The sequence below is a fragment of the Arabidopsis lyrata genome, assembly GCF_000004255.2.
Source record: "Arabidopsis lyrata subsp. lyrata unplaced genomic scaffold ARALYscaffold_4, whole genome shotgun sequence".
Classification (NCBI taxonomy): domain Eukaryota; kingdom Viridiplantae; phylum Streptophyta; class Magnoliopsida; order Brassicales; family Brassicaceae; genus Arabidopsis; species Arabidopsis lyrata.
In genome coordinates, this window is record NW_003302552.1 from 21,758,606 (window position 1) to 21,777,057 (window position 18,452).

The window sequence follows — 18,452 nt, forward strand, 5'->3', positions numbered from 1 at the left end:
ACAACACTTAGCAAAATTCGTTTCAAATTCCACAATTTAGGTCGAAAAGGTACGAGTCATCTTTGAATCACAACTTTAATCACAACTTCCAAATTGGCTATTGGGCTAATTAGGAAAGTTTATAAACCTTAATTGCTATCAGACCATCTTATAAAGGTGGGCTAATTAGGAAAGTTTATAAACCTTAATTGCTATCAGACCATCTTATAAAGGTTAAAACAAGGCCTATTAATAAGCCCATTACGTTGAAAGAAAAGGCCCATGCAAAAGCTTAAACCCCCTTTGTCTTCCAGCTTCGTACAGAGGAGAGTCTGAGATAAGGAAAGGAGAAAAGGAAGAAGAAGAAGAAGAAAATGGCGAATCTTAACTCAGCTGTTGATTCAGTGTTTTGGGACCAGAACGTTTCTTCACCCCAAACCCTTGAAGGAACGGCTCGCTCTGTTCCTGGTGAGCCATTTCCCTTAGACGGAGCACGAGCAAGCCGCTCTCACCGGATTCAACAGCTCTCTCTGCTTCGCGAAGGCTTTCCTCTCGGAATCATTCCTTCTTTTGCTCCTGCTTCTGACAAGAGACTTGGCTCTTTCTCTCTCAATTCTCTCTTGCTCAGTCCTTCCTCTAACAACTGGTAAATGATCTTAACCTCTCCAGAAATTTAGAAAATCTAGTGGATGTTTGAGTGAGTAATGCTTTAAAGCTTGAGACTTTGAAAAAAAGAATCAAACTTGTGAAATAGAAAAGCAACATCACCAATTTGGATTCTTTTGTCTTTTTGTAGGTGTTGATAATGTTGGATTTGATGAGACATTTGATTAGGTTTGTTTGCTCTTTTTCACTCAGGTGGCTAGGATTAGTTGGGCAATTTAAACCAAAGAAGCTCTTTGCTGATATCAAAGCAGATATTAGCAATGCAGAAGAGTGGGATCTTCAAGTTGTTAAGGATACAGCAAAACACATTGTTGACAAATCCCTTTACTCTATTGGTTTATGGACTCAGATTGCGTTGGGTACTTCTTCTTCTCTCTTGCTTAGCACTGAACGCCTTGGAGATAAAAACGGACTCCGAAACAAGTTGATGTTTGTTCATCCGGTATGCATCTGTACTGTAACTATGATGGATTCTTTTGTATGATTAAAGCACTTCTAATTTGTTTTGTTTTTGAGCTAATGAGCAGCTTGAGAAACATGATCTCACTGTGGAAGCAGCTTGGCCAGATCTGTTTTTGGATAATAAAGGACGTTTCTGGGATGTTCCTGAATCATTGAATGTTGACGTCTCATCCCTTGTTCCAGAATCAGGGCTTCGATACCGGTTTGGCCTACACAAAAGCAGGGGTAATCCTCAGCCTGTGAATGCTGCTGGTGCTGAGAGTGGTAGTGATGCTCCTACTTCTTTGATGCCTGGTTTATGCGCCAAGGCTGCAGTTTCGTACAAGGCTAACAGAGACTTGTGGAGGCCACAAGAGAAAGAAGACAACACAGAAGAGGGTACACCTGAGTTTCTGCCTTATGATATACGTCTAAAGGAGCCTCACGCAGCAATTTCAGGAATAGTAGGTACTCTCTTGAAAAAACCCGTTCGGCTAAAGAAGTCTCTTTCCTTTTTGTTGACCTCTAATCGAATGCTGAGTTCTCTCAATGTTTCACTTTCTAGGTAGCAGCTTGGCAGCTTGGATCACAGGCCGAGGCATGTTGGTTAATGGCAAGAAGCGGAGTCCGATAAGCGCAGACGTATTTGGTTCTGCTTGTTATACGTTCCAAAAAGGGAGGTTTAGTAAGTTGTATGGCGATCTAACCCGAGTAGATGCTCGTGTGGACCTACCCTCAGCTTCTGCCCTTGCTAAAAGAATCTTCCATGCATTTAGAAGATTGTCAGGTAGTAACAACTCAGACGACACATTGTGGTCTCCTAGACTCAACCTGATATTCCAGCAACAGGTATTAAGCTTTTGTCCAAAGATCAGAAGTCTTTGATGTTTAAGCAATTCCCATTAATAACAGTTTATTCTTCTGCAACAATTTTGCAGGTTGCAGGTCCGATTGTTTTCAAAGTAGACTCGCAGTTTCAGGTAGGTGCGGCACGCATGGAAGATCTGATATACAGTCTGAATTACTCTTTGAGGCTTCTTGAGTCTGGCAAAGTCGTGGCTTGGTATTCTCCAAAGAGAAAAGAAGGCATGATCGAGCTGCGAATTTTTGAGTTTTGATTTAGTCTCTTTTTATGTGTACCAACCAGTTAACATTTGTATCAGAAGATGCTTAAAAATCGTAACAAGTCCTGTTTTGGTCAACTCTTTGAAGATATTTTTTGTGATTTAGTCTCCTTTTTTTGTGTATCAACCAGTTAACATTTGTATCCTAGTGATCAATGTTGTCTTTCAAATTTCTCTTATCTCTCTTTAGTTTCCAAACGTTTACTGCTTTGCACATAGAACAAAGAAACCAAAACAGAGACACAAGAGGAGATGAGACACAGAGAATAACAGTGAAAGGTGCGGACCTGAGATAAAGAGGGTCCAACCTGAAACAGTGAGATGATCAAGAGGTGAAAGATAACACTTATGAGAAAGTTCAACACAAATTCCTTTACCACAAGCTTTATGATCTGGCGAATTTGGACTTGCGGTTATAAGCTGACCAGTACTAATCTTTTTGGTTAAAAGTGACAAAAAAAGTTTAATAATGATTATAACTTTTGTGAAGAGAAGGATGCTAATTTTTGTCCAAAGTACTAATAAAACATTGAACCATCACCTATATATTCGAATACAAACGAACTCATACAACTATTCTTCTTCTATGTTTCTTTTAAGACTTATAAATTTGTTAAGAGTAAAACGTACCATGTTTTTGACGGTTGATGTCGATCAGAGTGTATGATTACTTAAAAGTTGAAAATACAAAAGTACCATTTGTAATGTTACATACGTATGTGTTTATATATTCAAGTATAACATTTGATTTATATGTTCTCTGTTAATTTTTCAACGTGTATAACATTTTTCAGTATGTGATTTGTAATGTTACATACACGAGACTCTTTGATACCTCTATGATATATACCTCTATGTGAGTTTAATTATAGAATAATTACGACGGATGCACAACTATCTGGCCATCTGCATATTTTCGTTGACTTTACTTTTCAGGGTCAACTCTCTCCTTGTCTCTAGGTCAAGTGAAGAAGATGCACAAGTAACAAAATCACACTTCCAAATGATTCACAATCGCATTTCCAATAGAATTAAACTCAGTTATTGTAGCAATGCATGAGGCATGGGAGAAGTAGTTCAGATACACAATCAATTTAAAAAATCAAGTTTGTTGATACCAAACTAATAACTTCCAAGCAAATTATTGATCAATAGCTTACCAAAGAACGAGCCCAAGTTCTGATGGCTTCAATGCACTTCTCAAACGGTAATTATAGAGATAGTAGTGCATCTGTCCATCTCCTTGATCAAACTTCAACTCTTTTAAGAAACTCTCATTGTGCATAACATCCAACGCGTAGAACACATCGAAACCTTTTTGCTTAGAGATGATTAGCGCATCATTCATCAGCTGGGGAAAGGAGGTCTTAGTCGCGACATTATAGTAAGAATAAGCACATTCCACTGTTTTGTATTTCGGGTTACCGACGATAGTTAAAGGGACAGTGTAGAAGCTGCAAAAGTCAGTGATCACGTCATGAGTTTCTTCTACTAAGTAACTGTGTACGACATCTTTTCTTGGGAGAAGCCAGTGCTCGACGTCCTTTTCACCAAAGTCCGTCGCAACTCCAAACTGGCGGAGGTAGTTCCTGAGCAACTTTGTAACAGCAGGGACATCACGTCGGTCCATTTCCCTGAATCCAGGAGTGATCGGTGCATCAGGTAGCTTGTAAAGTTTGACGGTCATGCTCAGTGTCATTCTTTCACGAAGTGTTGAATATCCAACATCGATTAGCTTCTTAGGTTTCAACATTCTGACCCAGTATTGGCAGGTGGTGACTGGTGTAGGAAGTACATCAAGTGAGGTATAAGCCGCCTGCCATATATTCTGCAAGTGAACCCTTCTAGTCAGCTCCTTGATCAAGACAGGAGCAAGTCCCTTAGACCTGAGGTTCTTCTTGTGAACACACAAGAGATTGATCTTTGGCATTTTCAAAACCTCAGCACGCACCCTGATTCTTGATGGCACGCCACTGATGAAAGCAACGAGTTTCTTGGAGGTCTTGACACGGACTCCAATATGCCAGCTCTGGTGATAACCAGGTGGACACAATGCCCACCTTAGAAACTCCCTGGAGTACTCAACCATGAACTGATATCCATCATCAGGATAGTTTTCCTTGAAAAACTTGTACACCTCTGCACACGTATCATCAGATTTCATATCGCATGTGGTCCATTCGAATTGACCAGGAAGGTTATACGGCTCTGGCTTGACCTCAGATACCAAAGTTGCGGGATCAATTGGGCCTTCAGGCAAACTCGTGTCTCCGATATCCTTATACTGCACAACAGGTTGAGTCTCCCAGAACTTATGGGTCTTTGAGTAACACTGTAACCTTCCAACTGAAGTATCATCCTTGGCTAATGGATTTGCTTCAACAGTTTGTTTTGATTTCTCTTCTTTAGAGCCAGGCTGAGATTTGACATGTTTTCAGACTGGATTTGTGAGCTATTGGCATCCGCAGCTCTATCATAGGCATTGACATCAGACGGCTCCATCTCCAAGCGTCCGTTTAGGGTTTCTTGAGTTCGTGTTTTATACATCACTAAATTTTAAAGTCAAGGTGACGTGGCTTTGATCACTTTTGCTGGATACGCCGATTTGGGCCTGGAACAAAGTCCACCCAAACTCACTGTTTGAATCACTTCAAGAGCAAGTTGGATTAGTGATTTCCATTTATTTGTAAACAATTAAACATTAATTTAAATTTTGGGAAGATTTATACGGATTTAAAATTTTAAAACAAAAATTTCAGAATTACTGTTACAAATCTACTGGCTCATTAGTAGAAATTTAAGAGGATTTGAAAAGCTAAAAAATGAGATTAAAAAAAAAAAAAAAAAAAAAGACTGTTAAAATTAAAATTATGTATTTCTGAAAGATAATATGTCAACTAAATGTTTAAATCCATGACGTTTTCCGTCAGAGCTTGCAGTCAAGTTTGAGTACTCATGAGCTTTGGATACCTCTTTACAGATCATGTTTTCTCACTAGTAATGTAAGTGCTCGTGGTCTCAGATAATCGTTGTTGTTTCTGCGATTGTTTTGGTAAGATTTTCATGTTTTCCAATAAGTTAAGATTTTTAATGGATTTTTTTTTGATCCAGACTACTACACATACAGGATTCTGACCAAAGGTCTGGTCAACGCCGGGAGGGTCCATGAAGCTGTTGGTATAGTTAAGGCGGCTTTTCTGTGCGGATTCAACTGTAAACAGCTATCTGATTCGCGGCTTCTTGGATCAAGGAAACCTCGACAAGGCTGCTCAATTGTTCGATAGATTGAACGACGATACGTCTCAAGAGCTTTATGATTACGACGACATAGCCCTGGTTGATGCAACGTTTGTGGATTACTGGTTTAGACAAGGAAATGGTGAGTTAGCCATTTAGATTTACAGCTCTATCTCATCCTTTGACAATGGGAAATTCATATTTCTGAGTCGGAAGACTGAAAATACCCTTTTGTTTGCTAGACCACGGTAAGAAATCCGAAGCATGGGAATTGTTTGAGGAGATGATAAACAATGCTTGGACTTGTGATGGTTTGTTAGCACGTTTGGGAGCGTGGAATATTGTACGAGGCAGAGGGTTTGTTCGAGGAGATGTGGTCACACAAAGACTTGGTCTTCTCTTGTCCCATGAGATTCCTAGATTTAGATCAATGATCAATGGATATGTTATGGGAGAGTGGATGATGCTCAACGGATGTTGAAAAAGATGGTGGATGCAAGTCTACTCAAGGTTGCTATTCATAAGGCCGATTAGAGCTTCTTTTGATTGATGGCTAGAGGATGCTAACAAGGAGAGGCTAAGTTGGACCGGAAGAGACGTCAGCGAGAAAGAAGCTGTATGAATTACTTGAGAGAAGAGAATAAAACTATGTCGAGACTATCTGGAAGTGATCTCAACTGATATCAAATTGAAAGATTAACAGAAAACAACAATTGCTGTCTGAAAATTACAGGAAACTTCTAAAATCTTCAAATCATTAAATGTTTCCTCTTTCTCTTGGACAAGACTTCACTCAACGAGGGCCAACAAGTCACTCTCTTTGCAGAAGCAATGTCTAGCATCGGTTCCCAAATCGACCTGAGAAATAAACTCAGAGATGTTCAGTTCTATACTATTCGTAAAAACCACACAAGGACAACAACTAATCAATTCACTGCAGAGAAGCGGAATTCACCTCATAAGCGCTCACGTCAGAGAAGAGAACCTGTGAAAGGCAAAGGAGAAGGAGATAAAGAGAAGATTCACACTAGTTACAATGAATGATGATTATGTCTTGAATTAAAACACTTTTACCTTCTTTCCAGGCCCAACTTGTTGTCCAACCTCAGAACCAACAGAGATAACCTGAAATGATTCTCTAATCTTAATTAAAACCATATCCAATCAGTTATGCTCAAGCCATATATTAACATAATTAGGAACAATGACTTACCTCTCCTGTTAAGTACCTCTCAAACTTCACAGCTGCTTTAGGCAACAATACTCCACCTGAGGATTTCTGCAAAAAAAAAAAAAAAAACAATTTAATAACTCCCAAGTTTTTGGCAATTGAATTCTACAAGCGTTCATAATAATAATGTCATTTCAAGCCATAAAAGGAGCTAAACTGACCATAGGAAGATCTTCAAGACGAACAAGAACTCTGTCTCCCTGAGGAACAACCTGCAATTATTATCTCAACACTAAGATTAATCTCCAACATAAAAAAAAACAGAGAACAATACATTTTTGATGAAATTAAACGGAAAGGAAGTACCTTTGTCGGTTCCCATTTAGTGGAAATCGCTTTGATTCTAAGACAACCTCTTCGACTTCCTGCAAAAACACGAGGCAAAAAATCATCAACAAGAAAACTTTTAATCCAAAAGGGAAGAAACGTAATAAGTTTCACATATGTTCAGTACCGAGAAGCTTATGGTTAGCTGTAGAAGGAGTAGTGGTTTTGACCGGGAAGGCAAAGAAAGGTTTTGGTAGAGAGACGAAAGTGGAAGCCATAGCAGGATAAGGTTTTTTGCAGAAGCAGATCTTCTTCTTCCTCCGTCACGACCTTTTGGCTCCAGATTTCTCGTCAGTGCTTCTTAAGTTTTAAATTGGGCCAATATTACAGCCCATTTAACTACTAAGACCCAATATCTTTGTGTACATATCAGCCCAGTTATGTTCTATTAAGCCGAACCGATGTAAAATCTCTTATGTTTTGTTAAACCGAGAAATCTCAATTTTCAGTTTATGAGAGAGGCTGAGATTGAGAGCTACATGAAAGTAAAAAAATCTCATGTATATGCTTAACGTCGTATTAAAATCATATGCCTCAAGTTAACTAATACATGAATCTATATGTCATGTCAGGATCTTCCGGATCTGCCAAATCCAAGAGTACATAATACCAACGGTACAATATGTTGAGATCAACATTAACGGCAAAAATGGAAATTTATCACCTAGATAATATGGATGCAAGAACTGAGACACTATCTCTACTATAACTAAACCCATTAGATAGCTCTTCTCAAAACATCCAATCCTAAGCTTGCTCTTGCTTACTCTATTCTCCTTCTGAACCTTATTATTGTTTGTGTACTGAGCCACAAAGCCAAGCCACATTATCATGGAATGCAGTAACAGCAACAGAACCTTGATCGAGTATTCCTGCGGCTCATATAAGAGCGGAAAGAGCGAATAGCAAGAAACTGCAGGGGAATTACAGAGATTAAGTACAAGGAATGAATGGTTATGCGTAAAGTTGATTCTGGTTAAAGGATGATATACCTATAGAAACCAGAAAGTAATGTTTAGCATCTTCTAGACTCTGCACTGCAACGATTGAAAGTGGGATGGTGAAATGAAGCGATGCTTTCTCATGGACGTGCCATCCAAACAGAAAACCGCATGTATATGCATAAGCTATCCATCTAGCGACATGCCCAGGGTGCGTTTTTTTCCAGGCTTTGATGAGACATGGAGATATAGCAAGTAATACCATTGCAAATGTTGTCAATGGCGTGATCTGTCATTGCACCAGTCCAACAGAATAAGATCGAGTGGAACATCTTCAAGAGAAATGAGAGATATAGATAGTGAAGAGTAGTACCTGAGGAAGAACTGCAAAAGGCGAAGAATCTCCAACTAATCCTCCAGTGAAAGATGCGGAAGGAATCTGAATTTCAAATCCGAGCTTTCGCAGCAAAAAGGCAAGCCCTTTGTCGAGTATTATATAGAAAACCCAAAAATTAGGTGCCCAGTATGCATGGCACAATCCTCTCCCGAAAGGAAACATTCGACTGATGACTTGTTGTATCTGCAACACAGCGAGATAACACGATAACTACCACCATAAGACGTTTTCTCAGTAATCTATTTAGGATAAGGTTTGACTTGATGTACAGAGATTTACAGAGGTTTGACGACAGTAATTTCACAATGTGTACTTCGCTTTCCCAAATGAAAGTAGTGAAATAAGCTCCCTAACATCAAAATTTCCAACAAATTCTAACTCTTTACCAAATCAAACACCAAAAAATGATTCACAATCTCCTAAAGACATGAGGAACATTAGAATCTTCCACTTGATCTCTAAAGAATTTGGCTATATTCTTCAACATTTGTATAATGAAAGCAAAAAACAAAACTTTCAATCATGAAAGAAAGAAAGAACTACACTAACCTGTCCATGATAGATAAAAGGTCCATAAGCAGCAGCAAAAACCGCCACAACCACCGCACCAATAGTTACAAGCCGTCGGAAACCAGTAACTAAACCGGACCAGCAATAATGCCTAAGGAGATAAACAAAGTAAACCGGAGCAGCGACGGCGAACAAATGCTTAAAGCATAGAAGAACGGCGAATAAAAACCCACCCAGCAGATCTCTCCCTTCTTGAAGAAACGAAATCGAAAGCAATAACCAACCCAGTAGAAATCCATTGTACTGGAAATGAATGTGATCTACGATCAATAGCCCCGGAGACCAAATCACCATTGCGCAGATCAGATTTCGCTTCATCGGTTCCAATTTTCGAGTCAATCTGTAGACACCGCAGAGAAGACATAGATCCGAGACGATTACGCTGATCCGTTGGAAGTAAATTACAGATTCGGAGCTGTAGTCGAGTCCTGATTGAAGATCTACAATTCTGGGATCGATAAGACGCGCGAAAATTGAGAGGAAGCGTTCGAAGTAGGCGAAGAATGGAGGATAATCGAGTGTCCATTGGCTAGTCTCGTCGAAGTACCATTTCGTAAGAGGAAGAGAGTTTGTGATAGCGAGCCAGTTACGGTGGACCTCGAAATCGGTGCTCCTGTAGGATGGGATGAGAAGAAGTTTCACGGCGGTCGCTACGGCGAAGAACCATAGCAGAAGTCGCCGGTCAATGTTTTCCCGGTGATCCATCTCGGCACCGATAGACTGAAAACATTAGCGACCGTTGATTACAAAACCCATTATAATGGGCCTACTTTGAGCCACGAACCGGCCCATTTGGTAATGTCAATACGGGGGTTTACGTGGAGTTGTACAAATGGCATTACATAATTGGTTGAATATATGACAAGGCGTGGAGCTTTACAAAATCGATTAATATCGGTTTAACCGGTTTAACCCGGATTTCTTTCGTTGTGTGTGTAAGTCGTACTCGTCCTACCTTTTACAACCGCCCAAAAGGAAAGTAGCTATTGGCTAGAGCCTAGAGATAGACCATTCGAATTAAGCAACGGCCGAGATCATTAATCAATCCACGTGTCACACCCGACGAATCTTTAGTGATCAAATCTTAACAAACCTTAAGACCTTTACCTAACTGCCACGTAGCAGGAACTCGGATCTTAGCTGGCGCACGAGCGAAGATCACCGCACGTGTCAACTGCAGTGAGTTATTGAAAGAGAAAAAAAAGGTAGGGCAAACGGGGTACAAGGGCAGCTGTCATGGGCCCGTGAGACAAGGACGTTGATAATTGGGCCTTAAAAAGAGAGGTGATTGTGGGTCCCATTAACTCATTAATCTGAGTCAGCTCGACGCCTTGTTGTATCGACAGATGACAAGTTGTGTGGTCCTCACCAATTATGTAAAAACTTTTTTTTTTTTTTTTTTGGAACTTTATTGGAGTATAATTGATCACGAAAAGACCTTTTATTTTTGTATGTATTATTACACTTTAAATATAAACATATTTAAAGTTTTATTATTGGTTTGCCGTTCGTAATGTGAGTCATTGCTTACTCAGATTCATTGAGTTTTCTTGACGTGATCTTATTTAATTTAATAAATTATGTTAAGTGTAATTACCTTTGATTTTTAAGTCAAAAGTCTCATGTTGGAAGATTATAATATGAATCAAGAGCATAAAGATGTGTTATTGCAAGTCGGTATCTGATATTTATAATAGTATATAGACTTTCACCTATGAGACACGTATAGTTATGTAGTTTAATATTATAAAACGAGAATTGATCTCTGAATTAAAAACGTAATACGTTAATAAATGAATAAAATAGGTCGGTCATACTCTTGCTCGTTTTATTACAAATATTAGCGTATGTACACACATTTACTAATAAATGTATCCTACTAACATGTTCTAGAACTTCTTTATGACTATTTAGATCCTATTTTGTAATATTTTGTGTTTGAACAAAGATTTGGCAAAACCTATATACACATTTTCAAATTATCGAAAGAGATTTAAAATTCATGCGATAGGTTCTTTGGAATTATTTTTTACCTGGAGCAGTACACGTGTACGAAGATGTTTTTGTCTGACTGAAAACACGAATAACTTTATTCACTCTACTATAATAATAATAATATAAAAAAAACGTTACTGTCCATATGTCCATATAAGAAAATAATGAAATACAAATAAGTATCTTTGCCCAAAAAAAAAAAAAAGAAATACAAATAAGTACAAGCAAAGCATTAAACAAAAACGAGAGGCGATAAATTACACACATGTAATGAAACATTGTCCAGGTGAAATGAATCCTAAGAAAAAGCAGAGAAAGTACAAATTAGATTAATAAAATACAAATTATTTTAGTGAAATATCAGTAATATTAAAATAAAAAAATTAGAAACTTTCATTTAATGTTAATTTTGTATATTTGGGAAAGGTCCATCAATCATGCGCTATGCATGTTATTGTGGCCAACGAATCTTACAAAACGCAAGACTTGTTTGATTCTCTCGTCGAACGAGATCCACCCAAATTATTGTATTCCAAAATTAATAATAATATATGTTCTCTATTGCTCTTACAAAGGAAATAAAATTATTCTAAAATTTTACTCGAAATTCGTATGTAATTGCAAAAATATAACAAAGAAATAGTAACTGGTAACGGACAAAGAGTTTGATTCATTGTATTTTAACTTAATCGATAAAATTATAAGGGAAAATAATCATAAAAGAATTTACCCCAACACAAAAAGACAATAATATAATATAATAAAAGTAATGAACAATAATATAATATAATAAAAGTAATGAATTATTAAGCTTTAACGTATAGATCTTTCGAGATGAAGATTCGGTCACGATCAACGGTGAGGATGTACTGAAGAGTACTCTAACTAAAGTGGTCCGTGACACAGGTGATTAACTCAAGTCAAGCAGAAAGTCCTAACTCCTAAAGCAGGCTTTATATACGAACACCAAATCAACCTCCTTCTTCCTCCTCCTCCTCTTTCTTCTTCTTCCTCCTCTCGAATCTGCTCTTTGCAGTCGATTTCTTCATCGTAAATTCGAAAGTTCTCGATTAGTAAATTAGCCAATGGCTTCGTATTACTCTGGGTTTTTGAGTTGTGAAGAGCCACACTTTTTAGAATCTTGTTCTCTTTGCCGGAAACACCTTGGTCTTAACTCCGATATCTTCATGTACAGGTACTGATTCGATTCAAATTAAAGCTTTAAACTTTTCACTTACCCAATTGAGATTCTGGATCTAAGTTTTTCTATAATTCGTTTATTTCGTCTGATTGTTTCTGATTTTGTGAATTTACAGAGGAGACAAGGCTTTTTGTAGCAAAGAGTGTAGAGAAGAACAGATTGAATCTGATGAAGCTAAGGAGAGAAAGTGGAAAAATTCTTCAAGATCTCTTCGGAAAAAATCTTCTGAAACTAAAGAATCCGCCGCCGGCAACACCGTACGGACAGGAACTCTCGTCGTGGCTTAGTAGAAATTTTAATTACATAAAAATTATCAAGCAAATAGTTTTTTTTTTTTTTTTTATATAAATACCTTTTTGTCTAAAATCTATCCTTTAAAAACAAAAACCCTCCTAAAACCACTTTATATCTCCAAAGCTAAAAGATTTGCTCTGTTTCTATACATCTTTTTATGGATCGGAGATGACTAGTTTTCAAATTCCCGATTGTCGGAATCTGAGAAATTGTAGATCTGGTTTATGTAAATGAATGTGGAGTTTTGGGAGAGAGAGAGAAAGAAAGATGCCAATAATTTTTGGCTGTGTGATGTGATGTGATGGTTTTGTAATCTGGGGTTGAAATTTTGTTCGATGTTTCCACAATAAACAGAGCATAACTATGTTCTAATAAATTCAATTTCTTTATCTTCGTGTGATCGTACTGGTATCTTATAAATCGACAAAATTTATTCAATCTGAGTGAATTTACATTCACACAAACTTGCTAAGTGAACACTACAAAATCGATTAGCAAGATGCTGAAACTGCAACATTAATGACTAAATGGAGAGTTGGAGAAGTACACGCAGCAATACATACATAATCGTGTAAACAAACTGTATTGATAGACTAAAGAAAGTAGTAAACATCATCATCATCGGAAAGAGACAGACAATGATAAAATTTATAGCAGCTAGGGACAATCAATCTAAGCTGAGACGGTTCTTCAGTTCCACGAATTCCTACTTTACTCCTAAGCAAACCAATTATTCTCTTTGCTTTCACTACTTTTAAGACTTGGTTTTTCCCAAAGAAAGGCCAGTTTTCCATAATATTCAGCCATTCCAACGCATCGAGCTTCGACAAGATCCAGACCATAAACCACTCTCCATCGCAACAATTGAGAATCATACCATATCAACCCAAATTTAGACAAGTAAATGTAAAGCACATTTTCAATCACGCATTTTCCCGTATTCCACCATTGGTCATTTGGCAACTCCAATGTCTCATAAGAACCATCTCTAGAATTATAACAACTCATATAGCCGAATAAACGATTAAAGGCACAGACCTTACTGTCAATTGAAACCTTTGCCTCACTGATCCAACAGTGTTTATGTTCAATCTTAGGAATCGGCGCTATTCCCAACTTTTCGACTTTAAGTCAAAGGCTTCCGCTGAAATCTCGTCGTCACTGTAGCCTCCAATCACATAAATCTTTCCACCGACAAGTCCTACACAAATACGCCATCGGTTCACTCGCATTTGGTACAAAAATACAGAATCTTCTGTTATAGCTATTGGTACAAAAATCTTCTTCTTTCCCGGATCTATTATTCCCTCATCAAGCTTTAAGATCTTGGACACCGAATCGGGAAGAATGAGTGAAGGACCTCAAATGCGAGTGAACCGATCGCGTATTTGTGTAGGACTTGTCGGTGGAAAGATTTACCCTACGAGAGAGAGAATTGGATCGTGGGTTCTCGAGACACGAGACAGACAGTTGGAAACAACGTCGTAAGGTAAAGACAAAAACGACTTGGGGTAATTTCTCTTAAGTACACGGCAGTGGCGGATTTAGAAAATAATTTTACCGGGGGCAAAGTAATATGCCGACTTTTTAAGATAAAAAATAATTTATTATATACTTTTTTAATATTGCTAAATTATTATTATTATTTATATTTCTAAAAAAATGCTAAATGGTAAAGGATAATAATATTTGTTAACTTTATAATAGCTAACTATAATTTTATTTTCAGTTATTACATCATTAAAAATGGTATAAACAGTACTATTTCACATTTTTGAAAAATGCTTTAACTCTGGGAAAAGATATTAGTTAGAGAATGTGTATAATTTTAATAAAACAAAAACATTGTTTGGAAATAAACCAATGAAAATGCTACATTAAAAAGACATTTAAAAGAAAGCTAAATTAGAAAAGAAAAAGCAACCTAAACAAAATGAAAATGAAAATAATATTGATTTTGGTAATATTAAGTATAGTATAGGAAAGATAAACAATTAATGGTAAGATTTTTGGAAAGAAAATAAGCAAAAAAGGAAATGAAAATGAAAAGAAAAAAAGAAAGAAGGGGCATCGTGGGATCAGATCATGGGATTAAGGGATGGCAAGTTTCTTCATTCTACTATTTGACTTAAAAAATCTTTACTAAAATCAATAAAAATACAAAAATATTGATATTTTACTGGGGGCAGCTGCCCCCTCTTCCACTACGTAGATCCGCCCATGTACACGGGCTAAAAGAATTGGATCGTGGGTTCTCGAGTCGTCTGTGGATTGAGTGGATACCCTAAATTACCCTACGAGAGAGAGAATTGGATCGTGGGTTCTCAAGACACGAGACAGACAGTTGAAAACAACGTCGTAGGGTAAAGACAAAAACGACTTGGGAGACGACTCTGATGATGATTTCCTCATCATTTTTTGTTTTTTTTTCAACGATGACCTGACCATCTCTTCTTCGGTCGTCATCGTGTTCGTGCCTTGGGATGAGCGGTTTCTATGGGTGTAATATATCTAGAATTTATTTGCTTTAGAAACTTAAAAGATTTAAGTTTGACTCTATTTATTTGCTGTAGAAACTTACTCAAAACTAAAGCTCTCTCAATCTTTCTAAACTCTCAACTTATGCCACAACTTGACATCTCCTTATATAGGAAAACACTTGACCAAATCCTAAACAGCTACTTTCATATTTTAAAAAATATGTGACGATGGAGTCTCGAATTACTCTGTTTGCAGATCTCATAAACAGCTACTTTCATATTGAACATTGTTTTGAAAGATTTTTAGCAGTCTCGAGTCATAATCAAGAACAGAGAGAAACAATTGAGAACGAATATTAAATTATATATATAATATAAGACAAGAGCTATAAGCTTAACGGAATAACAAATTGGTCCAACTCACTAATTGTCACTATTCATTAACATAGTTATTATAGTGAGCTAATTATGGTGTTTGCAGTTATTTTATAAGAAAGATTTGACATGTTACTTTCAATCTCTCTGTTTGTAGTGAACTGTCTGCTCTGATACCATGATCTGCTGTTTTGTCGAAGAAACACTTCATGCAAGAACCAACTTGAACTCTTAACAGGCATACATAGTTAGCTATATATCTCTTAAGATGGGCCTATATATTGGCATAGTAATGATCTTAAGCGGAATGATCTAAAAGATGTTTTGATGAAGAACCTAGTGTTGAGGAGGGAAGAGATGGCCAACAGAGCCATAGACAGGACCACGAAGCCTTGCCATGGCCTCGTAACAGAGGGTGACGACTGCATCAAGTCGCTTGTGCAAAGGCAATCTCAGTAATATCATAGAGGCATTACTGGCTCCAAATACTTTGTGAACTGCTGCAAATCTCGCAGTTCCTTGCTCTGGATCGAAACAAGGAGCGAAAATGCACCCTTTCACACACTTTCTCCTCCAAAACTTGCACGCCCCGCAAGTAAAGAGAGATATAAGAAGAGGAAGAGATATTTAGAGAGAAGGAGGATGGGTTGTTTATTTACATCAGGCTAACTCGATGAACTAATATAAGTGTTTGGGTTTTGACTGTCAATGTAAGTTTCTGTATACTATTGAATGGCCGCTTATTTATTACAGTCGATGAGAGACAAATATTGATCTCATTTCAAAACAAGCTTTGAGTGGATCTTTCACTTTAGCCTTCTGTTGGTTACAGTCCACTGTAGAAGCTGAGATAAGTATTTAGTTGGCAATTGCTCAATGGAGTTGGTAGTAATTGATCAATCTTTATAATTTTTCAATAATTCAACAACAATTGTCAATATATTATAGATTATCCACGATTCAAGGATCAATATCTTCCTTGAATCACCATGAGGGGACTGAAACACCATGTAACAAAACTACGCATGAGGCATGACGTATCTTACTAGAATTAAAAAGTTCAAAACGATTCAACAGTGATTGAAAAATGAAGACTAGTTCCGTATAATACAAGAAACTTAAGATAAGTAGGAATACACATAAAATTCTCAGCAATTATAGACAACAGTTAAGGAAAGCAAATTCCATCCATCTGGTAAATGATTTAATTGATTACTCACAGGTAAAGAATTTCCCAAGACCCACCAAAGAACGGTTCAATATTGAAGATTCTACTTACAACTTCCGAGATTACATAGTGAAAAACTGAAGTGTTGACCCTTTTTCATTAGCTCTTCTCATCCTCCAAACGCATTTTAGTATCATCCATTTTAAACCCGTGACCATCAGAAGAATGGTGGTTGAGCCGCCGAGATTGTATTCAACCACAGGACTGTTGAGAGAAGAGAGTATCATTGCTTGTTGTGTACCTTAAAGCCAAAGATCTTAGGAACATAGTTTTGAACCGGCTTCTGTGGTTTCATGTTCCCATAGGCCATGAGAAACAAATGAGGGAAAGTAGTTCCAAAGTAAGCTCCATCAATGTCTGCAATAAGCATTAAGGAAAGAACACTAAGACAAGTGGACAACACTCTTGTCTTCCAAAAGATTTATGCAAGCAAACTAGCTATTCGCAATGTTTAACCAAACAATAGCAGATGCATCATGCTATGATAATATAAAGCTTTTTTTTTGAACAGAGGAGCAAAGGATACTGCCTTGGTATTTAGATCGCGGGTAGTAAATATCCTCGCATTTTGGGCAGTATATCTTCACAGTGCTCGACCTCGGGATATCAGATTGCCCAACCGGAAGACAAGATTGCCCGCAACAGAAAACTCTGGGACATCTCCCGAAATCGTAATTCTTATACTTCTCCATCTACAAAAGCGAACGATATCATTTAAAAGATAAATCAGAAACAAAGATATATAAGAACTAAAGAAGCCTTGTTTCATACCATAGCAGCCATTCCTTTAGTAGTGAGAATATAACGAACATGAATAAGACCATATAACATCTCAGCAGCTGATTCCACCATCTCATTCTGTTCTTCAGTAAACATATCACCTAATCCAATAAGTAAACATTCCCCCCAAATTATACAACAATTCTCAGACAAAGAAGCAAAGCCTAATTTTATCAAATGGACCCTTCACTTACCATTTGATGATTCAACATCTAAAATGAGATCAAGTGCATAATCATAGTAAGGAACTTGACCACTCAATCCACAGAGATTGAAATCATCTTGTATATAATCTTCATCTACTTCACAGAAAAACTCATTCCCTCTCAAATTACAAAACCATGAGATCCACGATGTATCATCACCTTCTGAACCACTCACATCTGATCCTTCACTATCAGTTTCAGATTCAACTGCAACCAAAAAAAAAAAATCTAATTGCTTAAATCAGAAAATCTTACTAAAACCACATGAAATTGAGTGAGATTTAAGCAATTAACCATCAGGTGAACGAGAATGAAGCTGAGATTTAGCAGTAGAAGTAGAAGGGAAAGAATCTTTGTCCTTAGAAGTGAAAACCCTAGATGTAGAAGGTGAAGATTTCTTAAGATGTTTGTCTAAAGCATCATTGATTCGTTTCCGATCAATAGCTCCACCAAGGATCTCCGATCTCGATGATCCACCACCACCCATTATTCCTCCTCCACTCCGATCCTTGTACATAACTCGATTCGATTCCCTCAAGAAGAAAAAATCAAAACTTTTCAGCTTTAGATTCTCAAAGTCTTCGACTTTCTTATCATCAGAGAAAGGAGAGAGGCGGATAAATCTAGGGTTTGTTTTGTCTGTTCGATAATTTGATCACAGAGTAGAAGAAAGAGAGAAGAAGAGGTAAAGAGTGCTCTGCTTTTCCTTGTGGTTTTCTCTCATTCTCTACTGTTTTGTTTTCTTCTCTTTGATTTTTTGTTTTTTGTTTTTTTTTTTAATTCTGGTATTTACAAATGGGCTTTTCTGATTGGGCCATATAACACTGACAATACAAAGATTCATATAGAAGGAAACTTTTTTTTGTACTAAGAATATGATTCCAAATTCTATCTTAGGAAGAAAGGAATCATAGTTTAATTTTTGGCTATTTTGTGTATCAACACGGTAGTAATAATGGACTTGCCTTTCCTTCTTGTTA

At 37.2% G+C, this 18,452-nt stretch overlaps 7 protein-coding genes across 9 annotated transcripts; 2 read left to right on the plus strand and 5 right to left on the minus strand.

Moving 5' to 3' along the window:
- The first annotated feature begins 293 nt into the window (after positions 1-293).
- Positions 294-2,380, plus strand: LOC9316194 (protein TRIGALACTOSYLDIACYLGLYCEROL 4, chloroplastic). Its single transcript, XM_002880081.2, has 5 exons — positions 294-625; positions 838-1,087; positions 1,173-1,554; positions 1,652-1,935; positions 2,025-2,380. The coding sequence occupies exons 1-5, from the start codon at positions 354-356 to the stop codon at positions 2,202-2,204; spliced, it is 1,368 nt and encodes a 455-aa protein (XP_002880127.1). The 5' UTR covers positions 294-353; the 3' UTR covers positions 2,205-2,380.
- Positions 2,381-2,947: 567 nt separating this feature from the next.
- Positions 2,948-4,641, minus strand: LOC9316195 (glycylpeptide N-tetradecanoyltransferase 1; the record flags this gene model as incomplete). Its single annotated transcript, XM_021029428.1, has 1 exon — positions 2,948-4,641. A coding segment is annotated over one exon (1,275 nt), but the record flags the coding sequence as incomplete, so codon positions are not given.
- A 1,410-nt stretch (positions 4,642-6,051) lies between these two features.
- Positions 6,052-7,292, minus strand: LOC9316196 (10 kDa chaperonin 2, chloroplastic). 2 transcript variants are annotated; one of them, XM_021029170.1, is made up of 7 exons: positions 7,133-7,292; positions 6,985-7,043; positions 6,840-6,890; positions 6,661-6,726; positions 6,516-6,572; positions 6,403-6,432; positions 6,052-6,305 (listed from the first exon to the last, which is right to left on the minus strand). In XM_021029170.1, the coding sequence occupies exons 1-7, from the start codon at positions 7,221-7,223 to the stop codon at positions 6,237-6,239; spliced, it is 423 nt and encodes a 140-aa protein (XP_020884829.1). In that variant the 5' UTR covers positions 7,224-7,292; the 3' UTR covers positions 6,052-6,236. The 2 variants fall into 2 exon arrangements, with proteins under 2 accessions (XP_020884829.1, XP_002881972.1); XM_002881926.2 differs by having other exon boundaries at positions 6,083-6,305; positions 6,522-6,572; positions 7,133-7,290.
- Positions 7,293-7,491: 199 nt separating this feature from the next.
- Positions 7,492-10,287, minus strand: LOC9318039 (probable dolichyl pyrophosphate Glc1Man9GlcNAc2 alpha-1,3-glucosyltransferase). The gene is made up of 4 exons (XM_002881927.2): positions 8,893-10,287; positions 8,320-8,526; positions 7,998-8,235; positions 7,492-7,918 (listed from the first exon to the last, which is right to left on the minus strand). Exons 1-4 carry the CDS (start codon positions 9,616-9,618, stop codon positions 7,569-7,571), a joined length of 1,521 nt encoding a protein of 506 aa, XP_002881973.1. The 5' UTR covers positions 9,619-10,287; the 3' UTR covers positions 7,492-7,568.
- A 1,535-nt stretch (positions 10,288-11,822) lies between these two features.
- LOC9318040 lies at positions 11,823-12,792 on the plus strand. Its single transcript, XM_021028274.1, has 2 exons — positions 11,823-12,103; positions 12,225-12,792. The coding sequence occupies exons 1-2, from the start codon at positions 11,994-11,996 to the stop codon at positions 12,394-12,396; spliced, it is 282 nt and encodes a 93-aa protein (XP_020883933.1). The 5' UTR covers positions 11,823-11,993; the 3' UTR covers positions 12,397-12,792.
- On the minus strand, positions 12,448-15,010 carry LOC9316197 (F-box/kelch-repeat protein At2g44700). The gene is given in 5 exon segments (XM_021029115.1): positions 12,448-13,141; positions 13,143-13,512; positions 13,515-13,763; positions 14,265-14,275; positions 14,697-15,010. Coding segments are annotated over 5 exon segments (948 nt in total). The 5' UTR covers positions 14,870-15,010; the 3' UTR covers positions 12,448-12,996.
- A 1,299-nt stretch (positions 15,011-16,309) lies between these two features.
- Positions 16,310-18,218, minus strand: LOC9318042 (putative casein kinase II subunit beta-4). 2 transcript variants are annotated; one of them, XM_021028273.1, is made up of 5 exons: positions 17,767-18,218; positions 17,461-17,679; positions 17,258-17,367; positions 17,016-17,178; positions 16,310-16,843 (listed from the first exon to the last, which is right to left on the minus strand). In XM_021028273.1, the coding sequence occupies exons 1-5, from the start codon at positions 17,987-17,989 to the stop codon at positions 16,710-16,712; spliced, it is 849 nt and encodes a 282-aa protein (XP_020883932.1). In that variant the 5' UTR covers positions 17,990-18,218; the 3' UTR covers positions 16,310-16,709. The 2 variants fall into 2 exon arrangements, with proteins under 2 accessions (XP_020883932.1, XP_002881976.1); XM_002881930.2 differs by having other exon boundaries at positions 17,013-17,178.
- Between the last annotated feature and the right edge of the window lie 234 nt (positions 18,219-18,452).

Excerpts from the sequence above, each read along its gene's own strand:
- LOC9318042 (XM_002881930.2), bottom strand. The coding sequence starts at position 17,989 with ATGTACAAGGATCGGAGTGGAGGAGGAATAATGGGTGGTGGTGGATCA. Across the intron at positions 17,680-17,766 it reads TCATTCTCGTTCACCTGATG|TTGAATCTGAAACTGATAGT; the intron begins GTTAATTGCTTA and ends TTTTGGTTGCAG. Across the intron at positions 16,844-17,012 it reads GCGATCTAAATACCAAGGCA|ACATTGATGGAGCTTACTTT; the intron begins GTATCCTTTGCT and ends TGCTTATTGCAG.
- LOC9318039 (XM_002881927.2), bottom strand. The coding sequence starts at position 9,618 with ATGGATCACCGGGAAAACATTGACCGGCGACTTCTGCTATGGTTCTTC. Across the intron at positions 8,236-8,319 it reads CTTTTGCAGTTCTTCCTCAG|ATCACGCCATTGACAACATT; the intron begins GTACTACTCTTC and ends GTGCAATGACAG. Across the intron at positions 7,919-7,997 it reads TTACTTTCTGGTTTCTATAG|TTTCTTGCTATTCGCTCTTT; the intron begins GTATATCATCCT and ends ATTCCCCTGCAG.
- LOC9316194 (XM_002880081.2), top strand. The coding sequence starts at position 354 with ATGGCGAATCTTAACTCAGCTGTTGATTCAGTGTTTTGGGACCAGAAC. Across the intron at positions 626-837 it reads AGTCCTTCCTCTAACAACTG|GTGGCTAGGATTAGTTGGGC; the intron begins GTAAATGATCTT and ends TTTTTCACTCAG. Across the intron at positions 1,936-2,024 it reads ACCTGATATTCCAGCAACAG|GTTGCAGGTCCGATTGTTTT; the intron begins GTATTAAGCTTT and ends ACAATTTTGCAG.
- LOC9318040 (XM_021028274.1), top strand. The coding sequence starts at position 11,994 with ATGGCTTCGTATTACTCTGGGTTTTTGAGTTGTGAAGAGCCACACTTT. Across the intron at positions 12,104-12,224 it reads TCCGATATCTTCATGTACAG|AGGAGACAAGGCTTTTTGTA; the intron begins GTACTGATTCGA and ends GTGAATTTACAG.
- LOC9316196 (XM_021029170.1), bottom strand. The coding sequence starts at position 7,223 with ATGGCTTCCACTTTCGTCTCTCTACCAAAACCTTTCTTTGCCTTCCCG. Across the intron at positions 6,433-6,515 it reads GGCCTGGAAAGAAGGTAAAA|GTTCTCTTCTCTGACGTGAG; the intron begins GTGTTTTAATTC and ends TGCCTTTCACAG. Across the intron at positions 6,306-6,402 it reads CTGACGTGAGCGCTTATGAG|GTCGATTTGGGAACCGATGC; the intron begins GTGAATTCCGCT and ends TTTATTTCTCAG.